This window comes from Plectropomus leopardus, chromosome 15, assembly GCF_026936395.1.
Source record: "Plectropomus leopardus strain MGB_pleo_1.0 chromosome 15, ASM2693639v1, whole genome shotgun sequence".
NCBI lineage: Eukaryota > Metazoa > Chordata > Actinopteri > Perciformes > Serranidae > Plectropomus > Plectropomus leopardus.
The window spans coordinates 14,510,133-14,532,927 of NC_142190.1; the positions used below are offsets into that span (position 1 = coordinate 14,510,133).

Sequence of the window (22,795 nt, forward strand, 5' to 3'; positions counted from 1 at the left end):
CAGTAATTGTGTATGAACCGAAGCCAGGTTTCTCAGCTGCTCGTTCCCTGAAGTTGTTTTTATTTTATCGCCCCTCTGTTTAGCGCCCAGACAAGGTGTTCATGTGTAAGCACTGCAGCTGTATCTATACAGCATTGATGATTGGGCCGTAGACTGAAAACCCCTTACTGTGTTACAGTCTAGCTGTACTGCAGTGTATAACTGTATTTTAAACCTCAATGACAAAATACCAACAACTTGATGAGCATTGTCTGTTTGTTTGCAATGTAAACATATTTGCTGACAAATAAGTAAATAAGATTACATTTGGCAGTCGCAGTTGGAGATGTATTCATTGTATATTTATGCAAGCACAAAGGCATTCTAAAAATCAATAGGAGATGTACTGCATCTATATCTGCACACATTTTTCACACAGTAATTCAGCATGCATATATCCTCCACTCCATCAATAGTCTGTGTAAGTGCAAAACTCGAGATGAGGTGAAGTGAAAAGCTCCATTCACACAGGACTAATATTACCTGGGGGACGCCTAGTGATTTGTAATAATAGCAGATCATCCGGGATTTTAATCTTGTGTGAATCTTCCATGGCTGCCAAGACAGAAGGCCCCTCGATAATACTAATCTTATGCAAATGGTGGGCTCAAACATGATGTATTCCTCAGCCACAGATTCTTAGTCTTTTTTTATCTTGTAGATGTGATTTTTTTTCCCGTTACATGCATTGTGTCTTTTCAAAATGAACTTAATTTTTTTGTCTGTATATCCTGTGCTCTTGAACTTTATTGTTGTCCAAAAAACATACTAAAAAGAGTATCAGTCAGCTTTTTTTATTTTGAATCAATCCCATCAACAGGCCCTTATGCTGCAAATACCCAAAGCACCAATTGTGTATTAAGCTGCTACTAAAAAAAGCACTGTGAAAATACACTGTTTACTATCATTTGAGTAACATAAATAAAAACTACAGTGCCCAGCTGTTTAGATTTTTTAATTGACTGAGGCTTTTTCAAAAAGGAAACTTAATACTTTATTTAGGACCTGTATTTCAATATTTTTTGAGTAGGAACTGAGTGTAACAGAGAATGGGAAATGTTGGTCATTTTGTTGGATTTGTTAACTTTAATAAAAAAAATAAAATAACACCATCCATTAAACTAAGTGCAGAATAACAACTTCACTATTTATAATTATTTTGCACTTTGTGGGTCCCATTTTAGTGGAAAGCTAGGGGAAAAAAATACTAAATTTATAATCAGTGGATCGTAAACCTCTAACACTCAATGGAGCTATGTATGGGACTATGCTGCGGTCCTTTTTTAAAACTAAATAAAGAGAATAATTTGTCTATATCTGATGCCTCGGTGCTCCTTGATAAGAATCCTGTTGTGGCCAGTAATATTCTGCCGCTCTAAATGGACATAAAGGATTTGATTCACAACTCTCTGTGTGAATAGAGCATTAAGCAGCCAAAGCCCACCCAACAGAGGAAGCTTTCAGGCGACGTAGCCTCTTGATCTTCCTCTCTCACCTTTGCACCTCACCTCTACGGCCTCTCGCCCTGCAGGGGCTATTAGTCATCCTTGCTGTGGGAGCAAGGCCATCGGGGGCGCTTGGTCTCTGTTCTCCCAGAGCCCTGCAGGGAGGGAGGTGCAGGTGTGGTGTCAGCAGAAATATAGTCTATACTGCAGAGAGATGTATAAATAGAGAGATAAATAGCGAGAGGTGAGAGCAAGATGAGACCTAAGATGGATCGCAGAGATTAAGATGCTGTTGATAATAAACAGGGATGGAAAGTAGCGGGAGCAGAACATGTGAAGGTTTTCCAGCTAAGGGAAATCTGTAGTTTTTAATAAGGGAACAAAATCATTTTTATGCAGAAAATTAGTGCTATATTCTGCTATGTGCTCCCGTCTTTCTCATGCACATATAGGCACGGTTGAAGACATGCAAACACAGATGAAAATTTAATTTAGGGCTTGAAGATTGAGATCATATGGCTCCAAAGACTTGTGTATAGGACACAGGAGGGACGTTTCTTCTTTTCAAACACTTTCCATTTGTACACTACAGACTCCTGAGATGAGAAGGGATTTTTTTTTCCAGGAGAGTTTATATTCCCCACACTCACATGCTCGCTCGTACCTACTGCAGAAAATACATTTGAGAGCTTATTTCATCCTTGGCCGTGCTGGCATTAATGTGAAAATATGAGTGTGGCAGCTGAAGAGGACTGATGCTTAAGCCCTATATTGCTGTAGCCTTAGCTGTAGCTGCAGCAGTGGTAAAATTGCAGTAAATAATAGCGCAGACTGTGTAAACCAGCCTCTCGGAGTCTCAGAGATCAATCACATGTAGCTACGTGTGCCTTTTTTCTAGTGTACTTGCATACATGTTAACACTTAGACGCTCTTGCATACACACCTACACAAAGTCAGGTAAGAAACAGCAAAGCATACTCTAGAATTTTGAGCCCTCTAAAGACTGAGCAGATGGTGTGCAATTTGCACTTGCTTAAAGTTGACGGTGGTTTCATGTGCAAAGCATGACACTTTGGTTAGTTTGTATGCAGTGTGAGTGTTGACTGATGCTGGATGAAGGTTTGGGTCTATGAAAATGGATGCATAACATCTTCTTGCACACATCTTAGCATGCAGTTTAACCTTTTAAAACCTGGACAAATGTGATTTATTTCAGAAACACAGGGAGGAGGAGATGAGCTACTTCACAAAACATGGTCCAAAAATTAGCAAAAAATTCTTGTAAAAAAATTACAACACAATTACCTGAAAATAAGCAGAAAAAGAAAAGTAAAAAATCAAACGAACTAAAATAAGCTAAGAATGTGATGAAACTTATTATTAGTATTGATTAAATGTATACTTTTTTCTATAACATAATTTTAAATATAAAAATTGAGCACTAATACATGTAATTTTCAGGGCATTTTCCCTACAAATTTTGTGGTGATTTTTTTGTCACCTTTTTCTGATTTCTTGAAATTTGTGGGACATTTCCTACCAAGTAGGTCATTCCCTCTTCTGTGTTATTGCGTGACTTTTAGCATCCAGCGCAATGCATTACTAAGCTTCTCGGTGCCTCTGTGCTCCTGTCTGCTTCCCCAAACTGGGAGCATACAGATTGCCATCTCAGGTAGCATTCATTGTAGCATTATTGTACACTGACTATGGATCTATAAATGTTTATGCAGTAGGTATGGGCGATATCATGTTATAATGGTATACCAGGGTATTTAGAAATCTTGACAGTGTCATTTTCAATACTGAAGAGGCTGTGTTGAGGGTGTTTTACATGCAGTATGCATCACGTGCCCTAGAGGTTATGCTTGGGCCACATGGCATGCGTGAGCAGCGTGTGTTCACATTAACAGTGTTTGTTATTGTGGCTGCTGCAAATCTGCCTACTGTTATTACTACCGTATTTTCACAATTAAAAGCACATACTCCAGTCATTCATGAAGCCATGCAAGCTCTTGCATTGTCAAAAAGACAGTCCTGTAAATGTTTCCCAATAAATTGCCGTGTGACAACAACTGAAGGGATTCTATCGACAGAGATGTTCTCCGAGGACTTTTATTTTGAAATAAAGCGGTTGAGTAGAACAGATAAATATAAGTATTTTCTCATCTCTGTGACAGATAAAGACATTGAAACTGTAGTAAATAATGGTAAAGAGTCAAAATAATTATCAAGAAGACCATTTTCACTGTCTACTTTTGCTTAAAACCGCGTCATGTGAAAGCAGTGCAGCACTGTGATGCTGTCATATACCGTAAACCCCGGTGAAACTCCAGGAAAGCATCAAAAAATAGATACCGCCAAAGCCTTTCATTGATTATTGTCATAGATCTCAATGTGTGTTCACATTGTTAAATAACCGTTTAATAATAAAATAGCACCATCATCCACCTCCAAGCTAAATCTCCCAAGCAAAAGCATTCCCCTTTCTCCATGCTTAAACTGTCAGTGAATGGCGTGTGAGATTTGAGGGAGTGGAGGGCATCAGGGTTGTTAACCCATGTCACTGCTTTGTGCTAATGGCTGAGTGGCAGTTGCCATTCAAAAGACATACACAACAATGCAGATGGACACCCTTTAAAACCACACATCAGTGGGATGTTATAAGTTATGTTCAAGTGAAGTTAACTAGATTCCAGTTCTTTAGAACTGTAGTGATAATACTTCCATCCACCTTGAAAAAAAACACCCTTTTTAGGGCCTCTAATATCAAAATTAAAATAACTGCAATTGCTCATTTATGAAAATTTGAGCGACCCTCACTCAAGCTTATCCACTCTGCCATACAGTTGCACCAAACAATTACTATTTCCAGCTTTTCTTTATAATTAATTATCAGGAAAAACCCAGAGACTGCATTAGAAATCCATTATTTGACAAGAGGAAGCCCTGCCACCCTCCCAAATTGTTTTTATTCCCCTGGGGAGGGCAGCCCACAGAGTGAGAAACAGATACCTGTCATACCATAACCGATGTGACCATGTGACTGACGCTGCCTGGTGTGAATTCCAGCTCACTTTGGTCTCCCAGTAGTTTCACCATGCTGTCAAAGCTTTGTACTCCCAGATGGTTCACCTGTTCTTTTTTGCCTTTATGCCTCCCTTGGTTTTATTTTGCTTTTATTTTCCTGCTATACTTTTCACACCCTGTGGGCAGTCGCACCCCTAGTTACCCAGAGAAAACATATTGCGTCATCCTAACATTAAAATTAGCTTTTACTACCGTAAACACTGTTTTCAGTCTTAATCTTGCAAACGTGATTGATCCATCTGTGTTAGTTCTGTTATTACCATTTGTATACATTATGCTCAGCAAGTTCTTGGATTTGCTTCAGCCCACAAAGCGACCCTGAAAATGACTCAGTGGATTAAAAAAGGAATGATTATTTGTATAGAATGGGGCGTAGCTCATGGCCAGCATGATTCATCACAACAGCACATCTGTCACTTCACAGTTGGTGGGTGAGAAGCTTGTTGTTCTGGGAGTAAAGAAAACAGCCTTGAGTATTTAAGCCAAAGCAAGTCTAAAAAGTTATGCAGGAGCGAGGAGCTGAGGAAGGTCACATTATCAAGTTACAATGATACAAGTGATGTCGACTGTTAACCATTTACGTGACACTAGTTTTGACTGGTTGCAGATGTTGGTCTATAGTTTTATTGTGCTACTCTTCAGTTTACTGCACTGCACCTAACCTGTGTCTGGTAGGAGCTAGCTAGCTAATAAGTAAGTAAATAAATACATAAATTGAATACTCTAAATAGAAGATAAAAGGTAAATTAAAGGATAACAGCACAAATAATAATAGATAAAAATAATAAAACAATATGCCATCTAGTAAAACAATAACACAGAGTAAAATTTATGAATAAATAGTCAATAAATAAATAGTTTAAGTTCAATTAAAGCCAAACTAAATGCTGAGCTAAAGCTCACTGAGTCAACGGAGCACCAGACTTAAAGGAAAGTCCATTTTGTAGTTCAAGTCTTTTTTTTCTCTCAAAAACTGGTTAGTTACTGGTCAATAAGTGTCAGCATTTTAAAAGTAAAATTAACCAAAACTGACATCCCTATTTTAAACATACAGCAACCTATATATGCTGAGAATGTAAGTATCAAACCTGGTTCAGTGAATCAGACAAGTCCAAAAAAAGCAATATGAAATGGAATATTATCATGTTTTAGCCTCTGTGTGTGCCCTGATCTTTGACCCAGCCTCTTGCCAATCACTGACGAAAAAAAATTACCCACAACCTCCTTAAAGAAATCCCCAGATATCTGGTATGAATGGGATAATGTGGGAGCTCCAGGTAGCAGTAACAGCAGCAGCAGCCCGGCTCTCCCAGGTCGCTCTTTCAAGAGCACTGAGCCTCTGGAGCGGTGAAGCGGCTGCAGATAGGCCTGTATTGATCTTCTGATCCCCGTCTATCAGCTGAACCAGCCAGATGAGCCCAGTGACATTTTGTCCGAGGCGCACAGACTATCCCTGCTCTGCAGAGGCCGAGTCAGCCTTTCTCCTGCCCACCTCCCGTTACTGAAATCCTGAATTTTTATATTTTGTGATAATGAGCTTGCTGTTCACTTGTTTTGTCTTTTATTTAGCTGTCTTTTACCTCTCTTAATCCATCTTTTTTTCTTAGTCCTCCGTTTTCTGCATTTGTCCCTCTCTGCTTACTATCCTGGCTACTTCAAATCCCCTTTTAATATGTTTGTAAGTCAGATTCTTGTTTTCTACTTTATCTGATTCAACTGACCACCTTCTACCGCACTACATTCATTTCTTAAACATATATCTTGCTATTTTCTCAAATCTAATCTGCAGTGTCCTCAGATTAAACAGACACATGACGTATTTACTTCCACACTGCTGTAGAAATAAATGAGAATCTGGTAGTGGGAGCATTGTCATTGTAGTGACATCAATTCAAAATAAAGTCTCTCTTTACTCTCCTCATTACTGAAGAAGAAACCACATTACATGTGTCCCTGCACACAACAAGACCTCATAACCTGCAGCAGCATCTAGCCTCAAAATTTCACTAGATAACTCCTTCAATTTGCATCCTTCACAATCAATAATCTGGAGGGGAGGAGAAACAAAAAGACTGAGGAGGAAAACAGAGTCAGCATGTGTTAATAAAGGACGTTACAAGATCTCTTAATCAGACATAACTACATCCTTTAGTCTTCAGTTTCAACCATCAGCAATGCCACTTCAGAAATCAGTGAAGGCTTCTCCACTGCCACTGTTTTGTTTGCTACATTTTAGCCCTGATTTCAGCACCTGTAGGCTCTGATTGTAGTTTCTTAATTGTGCGTGTGGCGGTCTCTGTAGGCCTGTGTTTGCTGTAGGGGCTGTGTATGCGCAAGACTAGATGACAGGCATTAACAATGCGTTGTCTTTATTCACGCATAAGTAAAACTGTTCCGTGGCTGGGCTGACTGAAATTGCTTCAGTGTCCATCTATTCAGTCACATGTAGTGAACACCAAGGTACTGGCTAACCTGCCATTAAAAGAGAGGTCATGAAGGTAATGGGCAATTTTCAGCACTTAATGGAGAAAAATGGCTCTGGTACGAAGTTTGTATTAAATGTAATTATCTTCCAAAGTTACTTTGTACAGTGGTGCTGCTGTACTCGTCTCGAGTGTCCAGAGTGAATCAAGAAAAGACTGGATCTGTCAGTCAGGTTTACTTCCTGTATCTTCGACTGGTTGATATGGCCAAAAAAAAAACTCAAGATAAAAAATGTTCACTAAAGTCAACATCGATAATTATTCACCTTAAATGTGAAATAATTATTTTACTTTTAAAGCCAGATTTTTGTTGCTGAGTGAAAATTTGAAGTAACAAGATGGCTAATTGTGGTTTAAACAGATGAACATGTCAGAGCATGACAAACACTTGCCATAATAAAAAAACATAATTTCCAAATCTGAAAATTATAATCAAAATAATGGCGATTAATTAAACAATAAATAGACAAAGATATCTTAATTGTGATCAGGAGCATGTCAAACCCTTTGTACATATACAGTAGTTTTAAACATTTTGTAAAAATTTTAGCAGTCAATGTAAAGAAAATAATGCACATTTCATACGCACAGTATGGGATTTCTGTCATTTCTCAATCAAAACAATAACAAAAGAAGGACTTCGATGATGTCATAAAATAATGTTATTTTTAACCATTCAGTGACCACCATTGCTGAGGAAACTTATATCAAGATAGATAATAAAATGATTTAAACTGGATGACGTTCTGGAAGAAGACATAGGGAACATTTTAAAACATTGTCAATTCTCAATTTTTAAGTAAAAGGGCAAAATTTGTCTAAAAATACACTCTGCAGTATGTTGCATCCCTGCTTATTTGTATTCCAGTTTCTATCCTCTGTGTGTTTGCTCAGGAAAGTAACAACATTTTGGGCACAATGCAGCAAAGAAATGGGCAGTTTGTTCTTATCTATGTGTATGCCACCGAATATATCACCTAGCACCCAGGGCTGCTGTTGTCCATTGATATTCTGGCTCAGCGTGCATGTCAGGAGCGCTTTGTCTGACTGCGCGGCACAGGGGAGACAGTGTTTGACGGCGCGTCTCTGAATTTAATTATCTACAGCTGCTTTAAAGCAAATAGAATGATCTGTAGGATCAGCAGATGTGACAGAGCTTTTCTTGGGCTGAGAAAACGCATATACATAAACACGTAAAGTACCTCATAAACATTCGTACTGTATCCATACACATACATACCCACACAAGTGAAAGGAAAAGATGACACAAGGGCACTTTTGGGGGCTGTACCACATCCAACAAAAGCTGTCTGCTGGCAAAAAATGTCCACTCGCCGCTTCTGTAAATGTCATACACTGATGTCCTGAAGGGCTTGTGACGGCAGCCTCTGTGTTTCAATGGATCAGGGCGGTTTATAACGCGGTAGTGCTGCGGGCGGCGAGTCCCACATCAGCAGGGCAAATGTTCTTCCAGTCTAATTAGTAAGAAGCTCGGCAGTGTCCCTCTGTCTCTCTGAGGAGAACGTATCAAAAACAACAAACTCCCCCCCTGTGGATCTGGATTAAATGCAAAATAAATAAAGTTTGTTGTGATTGCCTTTAAATGTTAACAGGATTTAAAGAGCTTGGGAGTATAGCCTCAGGTATAAATATATGGAGGCATATTTTACTTGCTAAATAGAGCAAGGGTTTAGACATAAGTGCTTTGCTTCCAGAGTGAAGTGACACATATTGACTTGCTCTTTTTCGCTGCATGTGCGTGCTGTATGCGGTATGCGAGCATGCTGTACAGTGCATATGTGATTGTGTTCAGATTGAATGCCTTGCTCTGGATTCAAATTACCAACGGCTTCATCACAATGATACAGCGAGGGCTGAGACTGACAAGATTGTAGCTTCTCTTGACAAATGAAAAGGCAGTCATTGAGGCAGGCAGTCGTGCTGTGCCTCCAGTTATGCTCTCATCCACTTAGGCTTGCATAAAAGGAAATGAAAGGGGAAACTTATCTTTGTCTGTCGAAAAATGTCAGAAAGATAAGGCAAAATGGTCTTTACACTTAATACAAATCCCTCATGTTCTCATGCAGTTATTGACATCGTTCCTTGTGAAACATGTCCTGGAAATCTCTGATTATAGTGGACAATGCCCGGTCTCAATTTCCCTTTAGCCCAGCAGAGCTCAGCACCAGGCGGGTGTTGACAAAGAGAGCAACGGAGACAGAGAGTGTACACATGCACAGCAGAATAAAGAGAAAAAACACAACAGACTCAATAAAGAATAAAAGAGAGAGTGACAGGATGCGAGGCTTGACACCGGATGGTCAGCCTGGCTTTGTCTTGGCACCGCAGAGCGTCTGAACTTGTAAGAGCCATTTATAAGCACTGTGCCTGCAGCTTAGACAGGGAGGATTATCAAACGACACTTTTAGCCTCTTAAGCAAGCCACAATTGCAGCCAGCATGGTCCGAAAGAACGAGAGACAAAGGAGTTACAGCGAGGATGAATGGGAGCATGAGGACTTAGCTAAATGTCAGGCAGCTTGTGTATTGTAGCTGGAACTTCTATGTGCTATTGTTTCTGTTGTTTGAATGGCTGCTGCTCATGTACTCTTTTCTGCAAGCAAAATGGGAAAGGGCATGGGGCTTGATGGAGTGAAAGCAGAGGCAGGGAGGGAGAAAACAAGAGGAGGAAGAAGGAAGTACAGCCACCGGTGGGTAACTGCCGCTGGACGGTTGTTGCTAAGCGTTTAATCTCCCACGCTTGGAGAATACAAACGATCTTGTAATCGTCCCCGACCTTGACATGAACAGCAAGGTCACAGGGGAGCCGGGCTATTTTGCATTTCCCACAGATGCTTTGCCGAGACACGCAGAACAATTAGTAAACTGCATAAAAAGGAATTGAGTCTGTCTTACTCCGCTCCTCCATCGCTGTACCCTGCATGCTCGTGGCTACCTGGCACACCACCAACCCCACTGCTTCTTCTAGCAGATTCCAAATACCTAATTATGATGAAGCAGTAGTCAGTGGTATAGGGTCAGACGATGTCTACTGGATTGGCATGTGTATAATGATGTCCTCAATGAAACACTGCAAAGGACAGTAATATTGTTCGGGGTAGGGGTGGGTGATATGGCTGTAGAATAATATCACGATATTTCAGGGTAATTTTACTATAACAATATTCTTGACAATATGACAAAAATATTACGAATATTTTATAATTAATTTCATGAAAATACATAATACATAATATACAATAAATTGCAACAAAAACAGTGTTATAGTTGTATTTGGCAACACAAATGTAGTTTGCATTCAAAGCCATCAAATAGTAAAAAATGGACAAAAATGATCTCTTAGTTCTTTAGTTTTTAAACAGCAGTGAGTCAAAGAAAGATTCAGATTATGTATAAAATCAAATCATTAAAAAAAACAAAACTAATTGAAAATTAAACATTTAAACCGTTGCCAAACACAAAAAAACATTGCCTTCAGTCTATAAATAGTATATATTTATGAATAACTGAGTAGTTTTCTCCACCTGGACCTGCACACACTGCTGTTTCTCCTCCACTCTGCTTGCTGTAGCGTGTGTCACTCAGCGCTGATGATCAGAATCCCCTGAACACACACAGACCTGCATTTATTTTGACAGGCTGTGATGTTATGATGACTGTCTCACATTCATATATTTATATTGTATTTTTGTTGTGCCAGGAGTGTCATGTGGGTTTGCATGCTGTCAAAATATTTGTTTTTTAACAAAATGTGAGCTTTAGTGATTCCAGTTTTGATAGTGTCATTTTAAGAGTTTTAAGAATATATTGATGATTATTTGGATAATATTGTAAATATTTTGACAGGAGTAATCATGGTAGGAAATTTTCATATAGTCCCATGCTTACAACACATACAATATGTGGCGTGAGACTTTTTTTTCTGTAGTGTAGAGATTCAACGATTGACAAATCTTTCAGTTTGTAACCATATGAAAAAGTGAAGAAGAAGATTAATTATCGAGATTGTTGTTAATTTATCATTATGTTTATTGACTAATTGATAGATGTTTCAGCAGTATCTGTGTGTGTTTGTATTTGACAGTGTTGCCTGTGTTTGCAAGCACAGATGTTGTGTATTGGACAGTGACTGAACACAATGAGTGCATGCTTGCCTTCATACTGATACCTCAAAGTGAGTAGGAGGGTGCTAGAGTATTAATGTGTTTTTTGTGCATTTGTGCGCCTGTGTGCCTCTGTGCTTCGGCCCTGGAATCGCCTTTATGTAATTAAGGGACTTTTGTCCTCCGACAACAGCGCATTACCTCTATTATTGAATATGCTGAGAGTCGAGATATGATTATACTGCGGGCAAATTCAATTTCTGTTTTCAGCAGTTTGATTATAAAAGCCTGGACTGGGCTCTTTTTAAGTTAATCCAGTATGGTTTTATCCTTATTCCACAGAGGGATAATAGAACTGACCCGACTCAACCTCAAAACAGCATCAACACAATGGCCACCAAGTCCCTGTTGGATGTGTATTCATTTCCTTGTGATGGTAAAACAGCCTTCACAGAGTCGCATAACTGAAACGTAATGTTGCAAGCAGCAACTTTAGCTTTAGCTTTAAATGTTTATGTCTTGAGCTGTTAGAATTATGCCTTCATTTTCACCATTTTATGGTTTTGTTTTCTCTCCACCTTGACATCAAGTTTATTCAAGTAGTGCATCTTATTTCCCACAGTGCTGCGGCCAGCAGTCACCTTATATGTGTGTACCCCAGTTTCCATGGCAAATAACAGATCTTGTTAACATCAAAGGTTTAAAAAAAAAGGTAGACTGAGCGCTTGAAATTTTTAAAGATGAAATGGTACTAAAACTCAAATTGGTCAATTAGGGGAGAAGCTTTGCTTTAACACCAGAACTTCACATTTGTTAATTTGATCTCAGAACAGTACATTTTGAGGATAAACACCCAGCCACAGGTCTGTGGCTGCAGTTCCTCAAAAAAAAAATCAAACTGTTTTTGATATTTGTATATTCTGTATCATGAACAGTGTTGTGTGGGAGTTCAGGGGTGAAAGAGAGTTACAACTCTAACTTCAGCGACAAAGGAAGATAACTGAGGAAGACAATGCAGTGTAGAACAGAACTATCAAATAGTCATTAAGAAAATATTGATTTAAATCCGAAAAATGTATTTATTTACACACAGCTACCATTCATCTTTAATCAAATCAACTCTGAACCAAAGTTGCTCTCTGCCAATGAATTCAACACTGTGGGTGCCTGCGTAGGAATTGTTCATGCTTGTTAATATTGATTGAGCTTTCTCACGATCATATGAATAATGTGCAACTTGGGAAAGGTTTTCAGATCAGTTCCTATGTCTAATTTATTACCACTGGCATTTGCCAGATGGGCTTGAGAGGCACCAGATGCCCTGCTTGTGCCTGTTTGAGCTTGTAGTTTTTGCTGCGATAACCCCAAGGCACATGGGCATATAAATCCAGGCGTCAGATCACAACAAGAGAGGGAGGTCCCGGTCAAGCTCATGGAGGCAGGGAAGATCAATCTGAGGTGGAGCGTCTGGCTGGATCAGCAGCTTTTTGGCTTGCTTTAAGTGCAAATAGATTAAATCAGTGGGAAGAGACGAGGTGTCTGAGGCGGTGAGTGGTGATGACGGGGATGCTAGCGTGTGCATTTGTGCATGTGTGTGTAGGGCAGGAGCTGGCACAAGCAGTGGTTGTTATGAAGAAGTTATACTTTGTGTGTGTTGCCAGCAGAAGGTGTGATCTCTACTTGTGTTTTAAGTGCACCCACACACTCAGGTATGCATTGATCTTTGAGTGTTTATATACGGATGTGCCCATGTATCCGTGGCTGAGTGCTGAGAGGTGTTAATAAGGACATCCAGCTGTTGGATTTGTAGAGTTTATTTCCAAAAAAGATTTCTCCTTGTTAGCACTGTCTTATAGGTGTGATCAGGACTCGAGGTGTTTCGGTTGAGGTTACGCATTTTCTATTTCAGGTGCATAATTCTTACTAACTACTGTAATTGATATGTTTCCTTTGTTTTATTGTACCTGCATATGTTAAAGTCAGGATAAATAAAACCAAACCACAGAGCACTTGTTTTACCGCAATTAACTTTTCCATAAACCAGTAGACATATCAGATTTTAAGATTTTTGTTTTTACAGTGGATTTCTTGATGCATATATAAGTGCTTCTTCAGAATAAAATCATACTCTTCAATCCTAACTGATTTTTAAAAATGATGACATAACACACACTGAAAACTCAGAATTGCCCCTTTGTGTGATTTCTTTGGGCAGGGTTTCCTCACCTTTATTTATTTGTGGTGCTCTGCCACAACATCTGCTGACAGGTAAAGATTTTTGAGTTTTTGGGCTGTTGCAGAATGTGGGCCTACTCTGAGCAGCAGGGCACCAAGTGCAGTTTAGTGAAATTTAACCTTTCCATAATTCATGTAGTTTTAGAGTTGGCTATCATTTTTCCAATCTACTTTAGATGAAACAGGCTGCATTTCATGGAAACCACACACACCACAGTCCAGCTCTGGGAAGAAAGTTTTCTTTCACTTGCCTATGCAGCAGCAGCTGCTCCTCTAATCTGTAAGCCTAATCCGATCAGCTCTGATCGATCCGACCTCAAATTGATTGAAAGGATGTCTCACATGTGATAATCAAACAATTTGTTGCTCAACTATCCACTTACCTGCCGCTGCTGAGGGGAAAAAAAGTATGAAAAGCTCCACTTGCGCAGCCTTCAAGGTCCTGCAAAAACCTCCACATTTGTTGAAGTGGCACAGAATAGAACAAAACAAAAAGTTTGCTGATCCCTTATGTCTTTGTAACAAAACACCCACATTTCTAATGAGCTGATGATAACACAGCAATGCCTTGCTGAAAACCAACCAGTGTTTGCTGGTCTTGAACATTGGTCTGCACTGGTCTGCAGCTTGGCAGCCGTCTTGTGTAGGTGCCACTAGGTGCTTTTTATTTTTTCATTATGCAACTTTTTTGAACTCTACCTTGTACCTGGGTAGTGACTCTCCTTTAGAGAGTAATAAAGACAAATAAAACATAGTTTAGAATTATTGTTATTGATAAAATATATTTTTTTTATGAACTTGCTTTTTTTTTATTCCTGCAGCTTTCTTAGATATGCCCTTTTCTCTCTTCCAGCCCTTTCTGACCCAGATGGAGGTCCCTGTCGTAGGACTTACTGTGGACGGGGTCGGCAGTGTGTGCTGATGGCAGAAACTGGCCGTGCTGAGTGTGTTTGCCAAGAAAAATGCCGGCCTTCCTTTGTGCCGGTGTGTGGCTCAGACGGCAGGTTCTACGAAAACCACTGCGAGGTTTACCGCACCGCCTGCCTGGAGAGGAGACGGATCTATGTGGTGCACAGCAAGGACTGCTTCTTCAAAGGTACATGGCTAACTGTTACACTGATATACCAACACTGCAGATGGCTGCTACACACTGTGAAAAAGATTAAGTTCAACAAGTTATGTGAAGGTTCCAGCAGCAGCATGTTAAAAAAGTCCTATTAACTAGGATACTGGAAGTAAGTTAACTAGAAGATTTATCCAAGTAGTTAAAAAAAATATGAATTCATATTAATTCGTTCATACTTATTTGATACCAGTATCTTGATATGAAATAACTCTGCATGCGATTTAAGTGGAGTACTAAATTTGAGACTTACCGGTATCTAGAGAAATGAATACATCACTCCACAACAAATTTCTTGTCAAGAGACGATACTTTTCATTTAGGTTTTTCAGATTTTCTTTTTGTTTCAGTGCAGATACAGCTGTAACACAGGAACACAGCGATGCTGCGCTGGGGCTGTTTGTCTTTGATGCCTGTGTGTGGTACAGGTTAATGTTTTTGATGCTTTCTGTGAGCAAAAATTGCCCTCAAATGATGTTCTGATACCTGTGAGGCATTCATTTGAAGGCTACAGTGAAGCTTTGACTTTAGTTTGATGTTGAAACATTTAAACAGAAATAGAGTTGTACAGACAAACAAAGCAATTGTTCTGTATTATGTTGCCATCTGTCAGGCTCCTGTCACAAGCATCAATCACTGTGGAAATCATGCTGTGTCTGTCTGCCATGTATCCAATCCAGATGAAAGAATGAAATCATTTGTAGTTTGGCACTGAAGACTGGCGCTCAGGGTCAAGTTTGTGTGGGAAGCCATAGCTAAGCACTGGCATTGATACTCAGACAGTATGCATATTTATCAGTTGCTATATTCACCTCCTTTGTGTGCTCTGCTGCCGTAATCACTCTCCTTTCAATTAAAGTCAGCACACTTGCTTGGCAGTCAGACTTAATCACAAACACTGGCATCTAAATCATTTTATAGTGGCACCCTTAAAGTTGATTTAATGATCAGTGTAAATGTGGAATCTTAATGGTGTGTTTTCATGAGAATGTAAACATTGTTAGATCAGTGTGCAGATGTCGTTAACAGGCTTTTTGTGCCAGGATTTCATCCAAGAATTTAGACTTTCTGTGTCACAAGCTCATGCAAAAATTCAAGCAATATCACACGAGAGGCAGTACTGCATATCAGTATGGCTGTGATACAGTACAACAACATAATCTTAAATGTGATATTGCTTTAATACAGCATGTGCCATTTGTTAGTTAACAGCAATGAGAAACAACAGATTATGATTTGACTGTTTATTTTAGATATTTTTTAGCTTCACCAAACAAATAGTTCCCCAGCTGGACCAGGACTGTACTGTTTTTCGCAGCCCAGGTGGTTTGTATCATCCTACAATTATTTTTATGTGGGGTTTATTTAGCAACAACCAGTAAATGAGAGTCTGTTTATGGTCACTATGGTGTGATCTAGATGAGTGAACTTTAAATCATATGAGCACATCAAGGCCCCATCACAATGTTTATATACAATCACTTTTGGGTAGAAAAACCTTGAATAACAGACATCTGTGCTCAATTGGTTAGTTTTTAGCCACCTAAAAGACAAAAAAACTTTCCGTCAGACAGCCTTTTCCGACTGGTAATTAAAGCTGTTATATCAGAGTCATCAAACTTCATTGACAGAGTAAATTTACTTAGCAGAACTCTGGAGTTGCAGGTCTACCACAGCCTGGATTGGTAAATGTGTAAAATAAAGCAGAGAAAATATTCAAATTTAGCCTACAATTACACTGATATTGATTTTTTTTTATTTAAGGTGGCTACTCTACATTTTGCGCCATCCATGGCAGTACATTTTGAAGCTTCCGTGACAGTCGATTTGATTTGTCAGAGATGATAGACAGTACAAAAGATAAGCACAACAGAAATGTCAGATAGGTTGGATCACAGTATTTAATTATATAGCTTTTAATTTTACAGTTATGCCTAAAAATGACAACAGAAAGAAACAAGTTGGCTGATTTACATATCTTGTTGTTAGCACAGTGTCACAATGATTTGTTCTATAGGTTTTTAGGGAAGTATCCATGCTTAATTCCCTCATTTTGTCCTGTTCTGAACACCATTTAAAATTCAATTCAAATGTTATTTGTGGAAATATTTTCATTTTTGCAGTGCCAACGTTGTCTATGGCGACTGTTAATGAAGGCTGATTTACGATTATTCTAACTAAACAGTTCACAACACAAAGTGATACATGCCCAGGTAAAAGTCAGAGTGCTTTTGTTCTCTTTACAAGCACTCACTGAAAGCCTCTTATCCAATCAAATTACTTAGTCAGAACTAACTGTTGTATAATTGTACTTTCACATTTTTAAAGTATGTCCACATATTAGCCGAACGTTTGAGACACTCCTCCACTGTACTACCTCCACTACATCAATATCCTGGTGCTCACAAATCACTGCTAGGTTACTGAGGATCACTAGTTCTCTATAGTAAATCATTAGCATATTCACTCCTTGACTATCACCCATTAACAGAATTGCAGTGTCAGCATGAACAGTCAGCATTATTATTCAACAAACGGCCCAGTAACTTTATCATGACTTCGACTGAAAAGGAACAGGACTAGGTAGAGCTGCTACTAGTTTTATTCAAACACAAATATTGCCTCAAATGTTTTTATACCGGGTGCGGGCAATGATTACTTTCAAATATGGCAAGCATGCACATGTACAGTGTACCTGTTGGCATCTACTCCTCTTCAAATTTAGTTTTCCAGGTCAGACTAGTATTAAACGTCTGTCATAATCCCTCAGGGTGAGAATTTTAAAATAGAAAGTGAGGCTATAGTTACTTAGAGTGCATGGTTTCATGTCAATGCAGTGCAAAAAACACACACACACAAACATGGCAGCACTTTTAGTCATATCACATTAGGGAGGGAAGGATTCCTGGCAGACGCCACCATGCATAGCTAATCCACATTAGGGATGTTCAGTAGGCACATTAGGCTTAAACTCGAGATGTCTGAATGCAAACCAGCAGGAGATAGAAAATGTTGGAAATCAGTCAGATGTCACGGGGTTTGTGTGTGTGTGTGTCTGTGTAATTGGGAAGTAATTATTGTAGCTGACGTACAAAGACATCATTGGAAGGCATGTCTCGCGGTGTACTCTGCTAGAGTCATTATCCACAATTATTGTTTTTTAGTATAAACAACAGAGGAACTGAAGAGGTGATGCGGTGGTTAAGTTGTCTCTGGGTATGATAACATCCCTTTTGGCCTTCAGGTGCTGCTGAATGAGCCATCTCAAAGTCTTTTCCTCTTTGCCCTATGAATGGAGTTTGTGTCAGTATGTCACTTTGTAGGTGCGTCAGTATTTAGGTGAATGATTATCAAATAAATCACTATAAAAAGGCTATATAATCAGTCATTGCACTGGCATAACACAACCATATTGTATAGACTGGGCTCCCCCTGTAAAATGGTAAACCCTCTTAATTCAAGTGTCCATCTTTTACCAACCTAGAAGTAGCTTAATTGCCTTGTTAACTCATCATATAACACGCTTCATTCAAATATGACAGAAACAAAACAAAACTAATCAAAACCGTCTTGGTTAGTCAAAGCTCCAGTCTCAGAGGTAGAGTGGGGCGTCTTCTAATCAGAAGGTCAGCAGTTCGATCCCCGGCTCCTTGTCTCCAACAACTTGTCAAAGTATCCTTGGGCAAGATACTGAACCCCAAACTGCTCCTGATGCCACGTTATTGGAGTGCGAGTGCATGTGAATGATTAGTGAGTAGCAGGTGACACCTTGTACATTTGGCACCAATATCTGAATGTGTGTGTGAATGGGTGATTTTGACAATGTCGTGTGAAAGTGCTTTGAGTGTTAAATAAGACTAGAAAAGCGCTATACAAGTACAGTCCATTTACCATTCATCAAAGAAAGATGACATGATCCTAGAGTGAAACTATTACATCGTTATCGTCCCCTGGTGGCTGGCATCCTTAAAAGTCATGAGCCATGCCCAAAGGTTTCTGTCATTTTCTGTTGTTCTTATCACACTTTTCAAGTGTTAACTTGTTTTGAGAAATTTGGTTTTAATCAGTTATTTCATGCTATAATAAGGAGTTTCAACGTCATGATTGACAGCTGTGTGTGTCAGTCTTTGTGTTCACAATCAATGTTGCTGTTCGCTAGTGGTTGGTCGGATGTATGGGTGGGACTTTGAGACTGTGGAGATTGCTGCTGTGCAGACTGTGGCTCTAAATGATCTCACCAGCCGATGTTTCTTAATAGAAGGGTTCCTATGATATCCTAAAAAACTGCACACACAACAATTGATGTCCTATGAATTATTATTATTATTATCTCATGAATGATGTTAAGTTCTTAACATAAAGTTACGTAGTTAAAGTAAAGTTATGGAGGTTAGGTTTAGGTAAATAAACTTTCTGTGATTAGGTTTTGGAAAAAGAAACATGGTGAGGGCGTACTTTTAAATGACTCAAAAGTTCATACAGTTCCAAACACACGTCTCCATGGGAAAGTTCCAGGGGAAAGTTTGTGGCTTTGTGACCCATTTACCAAGCCAATCTGCCTCTTTACATTTGTTTATTCCTGTCAGCGCATTGGTCACGTGATTGCAGCCTGACAAAATATACGCTGCCTTGAAGGACCTGCGAAAACCTCCAAATTCAGAGAAGTGGCACAGAATAGAACAAAACTACTAGTTTGCTGATCCCTGATGTGTTTGTAACAAAATATCCACATTCCTAATGAGCTGATGGAAACGCAGCAATGGCTTGCTGAAACCCAACCAGCTGTTTGTTCTGGATCATGATTACGTGGGCTATGTAGGAATTTTGGTGCATTATGTTTCATAGAAAGATGGCAGTGGCCATATCAGAGATGTTTTTTACAGTAGGGGTAATTGGAGATGCATCGTCCATCTTTATATACAGTCTATGGTTCCTGCTACCACCAACCCTTACATCTTAGGTTAGCTCTATTGCTGTTTTTCACCTGTCTCTCTCTGTTGTTGCTGGCTGGCTTTTTACTTGTCCTTTTATGTTATCCCCACCACTCACTGTCAACATCTTCCTTAATTCAGCTGCCTGGTAGACAAGTAAGGACTGACCTCTGGGGCTGGAGGTATTCACTAAGTCACCTCAATACAGAATGTCCATATCAGTTTAAAAGAAAGAGAAGTGTCTGTATTTTTGACAGTACTGAAAAATCATACCTTTTAGATTTATAGATACCCTGGTATATCATAATACTGTAATGCTGCCCAAGCCTGGTATAGAAAAAGGGGCATCAATCACTGAATGGTTTATTGTTGTTCCCTTGCATTGCCATGTTTCTATCAAACAAATTGAGTAGAGAGCAGATGAAACGTGCTTTCGCCTCCTTTTGAAAACTGATATATTTTTAAATTGATCTCTTGAGTTCCTACAGCTATGCATTAAGCCACATGGCAAAATCTTGTGGGCTTTTTTTTTTGTAAATCCGCTTTTTAAATTTGATAAACCTAAAAGCTCTGCTGTAAAAAAAAAAAACAGTTTCCTATCGCTCAGAGCAATGGTCAAAGTCACAGTCTCGAATTTGACATGAACTTATGCAGGCTTCCATCTCATCTTATGTGGATTATTGTGATTCACTATGCACAGCCAGTCCAAAACTCCACTTTGGCAAAAGAAAAAGGAACCGCATTTGTACTGTGCTGACCTCCCTTCACTGGCTCCCATTTGCATATTTGATTTAAGGTTTTGTTTATTCACAAAACTTTGAATTGGTCAGTATGTAGTCACAGCCTCCTCTGTCGATGTTTTCACCAGGTCACTTAGGACATCTTTCTGTCGCTGCCTCAAGGCTGCAACAAAACATCCGTCATTCACACTCATCTGCACTCACAAATTCTACCATCGTTGTCATTTATGCTGGGACATTTCCTGGAGACAAGTACCCTTTCAAGTAAACTGCACAATGGATGAACTTTTCCCATTCCCCTGATTGGACAAATGCATTACTCACTTGGCAGTCACTGGTCTCGCCTACTGTGAACATATTCTCAGAATCCTCCTACAGAAATTAACCCACCAAAATTCAAAATATCTGCCGCCACATATTGATCTTATATTTTTGAAGCTGGACAGTTCATCAGGAGCACCAGCACAGAGCATACCAAAGACACAGACAAAGCAGCAGAACACCAGGCTCAGTGAAAGTGAAACTTAAACATTCATTGCAATGGGTCAAGTTTACTTTCACTCACTGGTCCTCTCATCTGTCGATCTGATCAGCTCTGACTGGATCGACAGATAGATTATCCACCTCACAACTCAAATATCTCACACTGCTGCTGAGGAAAAAAGAACTCATGACAAGTTCTGCCTTTGCTACATTCACAAACCTGCAAAAATGTCCAATTTAGAGATGGGTCACAGAATTATTAAAATATGGAAACTACCCAAGATTTAAAAATAAATACATTTTAAAAAAAAAAAAATGTAAATTTGCAGAGTTTCACCGCCCTAACCCACCCCCTCTCCACTGTCAAACACACGTAGATTGTAATTCTACCACCAATTGGGAAACACCAATGAGGCTTACTTTTATTAGTTTCTCGTGATGTTCTGACAGGTAATAAATTTCATCATCTTTAAACAACTTATTAGAGCCTGCAGATTGATTTGTCCTCCTAGCTGCTTGTCTCAATCAATTATTCACTGATATTTTCTGGGCTTTAGTCTCTGTCTGGTGTCTTCTGTCATGCAGAATACTTTGTCTTACCCTATACTTTTGCTTTCACTTTGTTTATACTTAATCCTGTATCATCAGCTGTTTTTATGAGCTTTATAAAAAAAAAGTTGACTTTTCGTCCAAGGAGAGCAGGCAACTCTACTTTAGTTTTTTTGTTTTTAATTAGACTTATATTACTTTTTCCCCAGGTAGTGAGAAAACACTAGGGAGATGGTTTAATGATTCAGACTGCTGTAGACCTGTTGAGGCAAACATGGTTGCAAAGGTGAAGGAGTTCACTACTCGACTATCTGTAGGTGAACAGATATTCTCTTTGATGCAGCTTGAAGGACGCTGTAGCCTGCTTCTGACCTGATAGCACCGGTGCACTCGAAGTGTTTGGAAATGGATTTGTGGTTTTTGACAGGCAGTAGAGGCGATTGCTTATAGGTGAAAAGGAAACTATAAACCTCTGGATGGGGCTCTTTGTTCTGCCCTGTCACTGGCTTCTTTGTATTTACACATAGTCTGTTTATCCCAGGCTTTAATCCATATTGACTTTACAATGAGTGCACGTAGTGGAATGTCATTAGAATAACAATGAAAGAAGAAGAAACGCTTATAACATGCCATATTCACAAGTAAATGATTAACTATTACACTGTTCAGGAACCAAAACAGGATAAACAGCTTTTCATTGTTGCACCTTTTCAATAAGTTAAATTCTCTTTTCAGTTCAGTACTTTCAAGATTTCTCCAAGCTACCTTAAGCTACTTTACAAAGACTCTTCTAAAGAATTAGCAAAGAAACTGGGAATGTCTAACAAAAAGTGAAAGTCATCAAGTCTTCTCAAGAACGGCGCATTGATAAACAGATTCAAAGTTAAGAGTTATTTGACCCCAGAATGGCTTCAGGAGGGGCACATTGTCAATAAAAAAGACTTATATGCAGCTGCACTCAAACCTAATAACCCATTTATATTGTAATTGCCAAAAGTCATAAAACGGGCTTTCCTTGAGGATGTCATCTGTATTTTTTCACATTGAGAAAAATGACACTCCCTCTCACCAAATAATTGATACCGTTCAAATACCATTTTAATAGAGAGACAGTGCCACCCCTTGACTTTTCAGACTTAACCATGACTTCAAAACTTAGTGACCCTGAATGAGTCTGTGTGCAAATGTTTTACACACATGTTGATTATGTCAGTGTATTTTAATTTCTGTGATTCTATGTAATATATTGTTGAAACTCTGTGTTGCTGCTGATCTTGGCCAGGTCTCCCTTTTAAAAGAGATCTCTGACCATCCTGGTTAAATAAAGGTTATAATAAAAAAACATTTATGCAGGTAATGAATGCCATTTACAGTGATTTTTACCTAAGTCCAACACACACTAATAGAAAATGCAAACACACACATTGTGGCATTGACATTGTGCAGTTGATTAACTAGCGAGTATGGGAGGTCATTCAAGTCCATGACCAATAACTCTGCTAATTTGTGAAAGAAGCAAAACCATCGCAGATGTTTCACTTCTGACCCTGGCTTTGA

At 39.1% G+C, this 22,795-nt stretch overlaps 1 protein-coding gene across 3 annotated transcripts in view; it reads left to right on the forward strand.

Annotated features, from left to right (window-relative positions):
- fstl4 (follistatin-like 4) overlaps positions 1 to 22,795 on the forward strand; it is a 318,501-nt gene that overhangs the window by 163,266 nt on the left and 132,440 nt on the right. For all 3 annotated transcript variants that reach the window (XM_088088626.1, XM_042499286.2, XM_088088627.1), the window contains one exon: positions 14,266 to 14,508. In XM_088088626.1, coding sequence (XP_087944752.1) covers positions 14,266 to 14,508 — 243 coding nt within the window. The remainder of the gene's footprint in view (positions 1 to 14,265; positions 14,509 to 22,795) is intronic.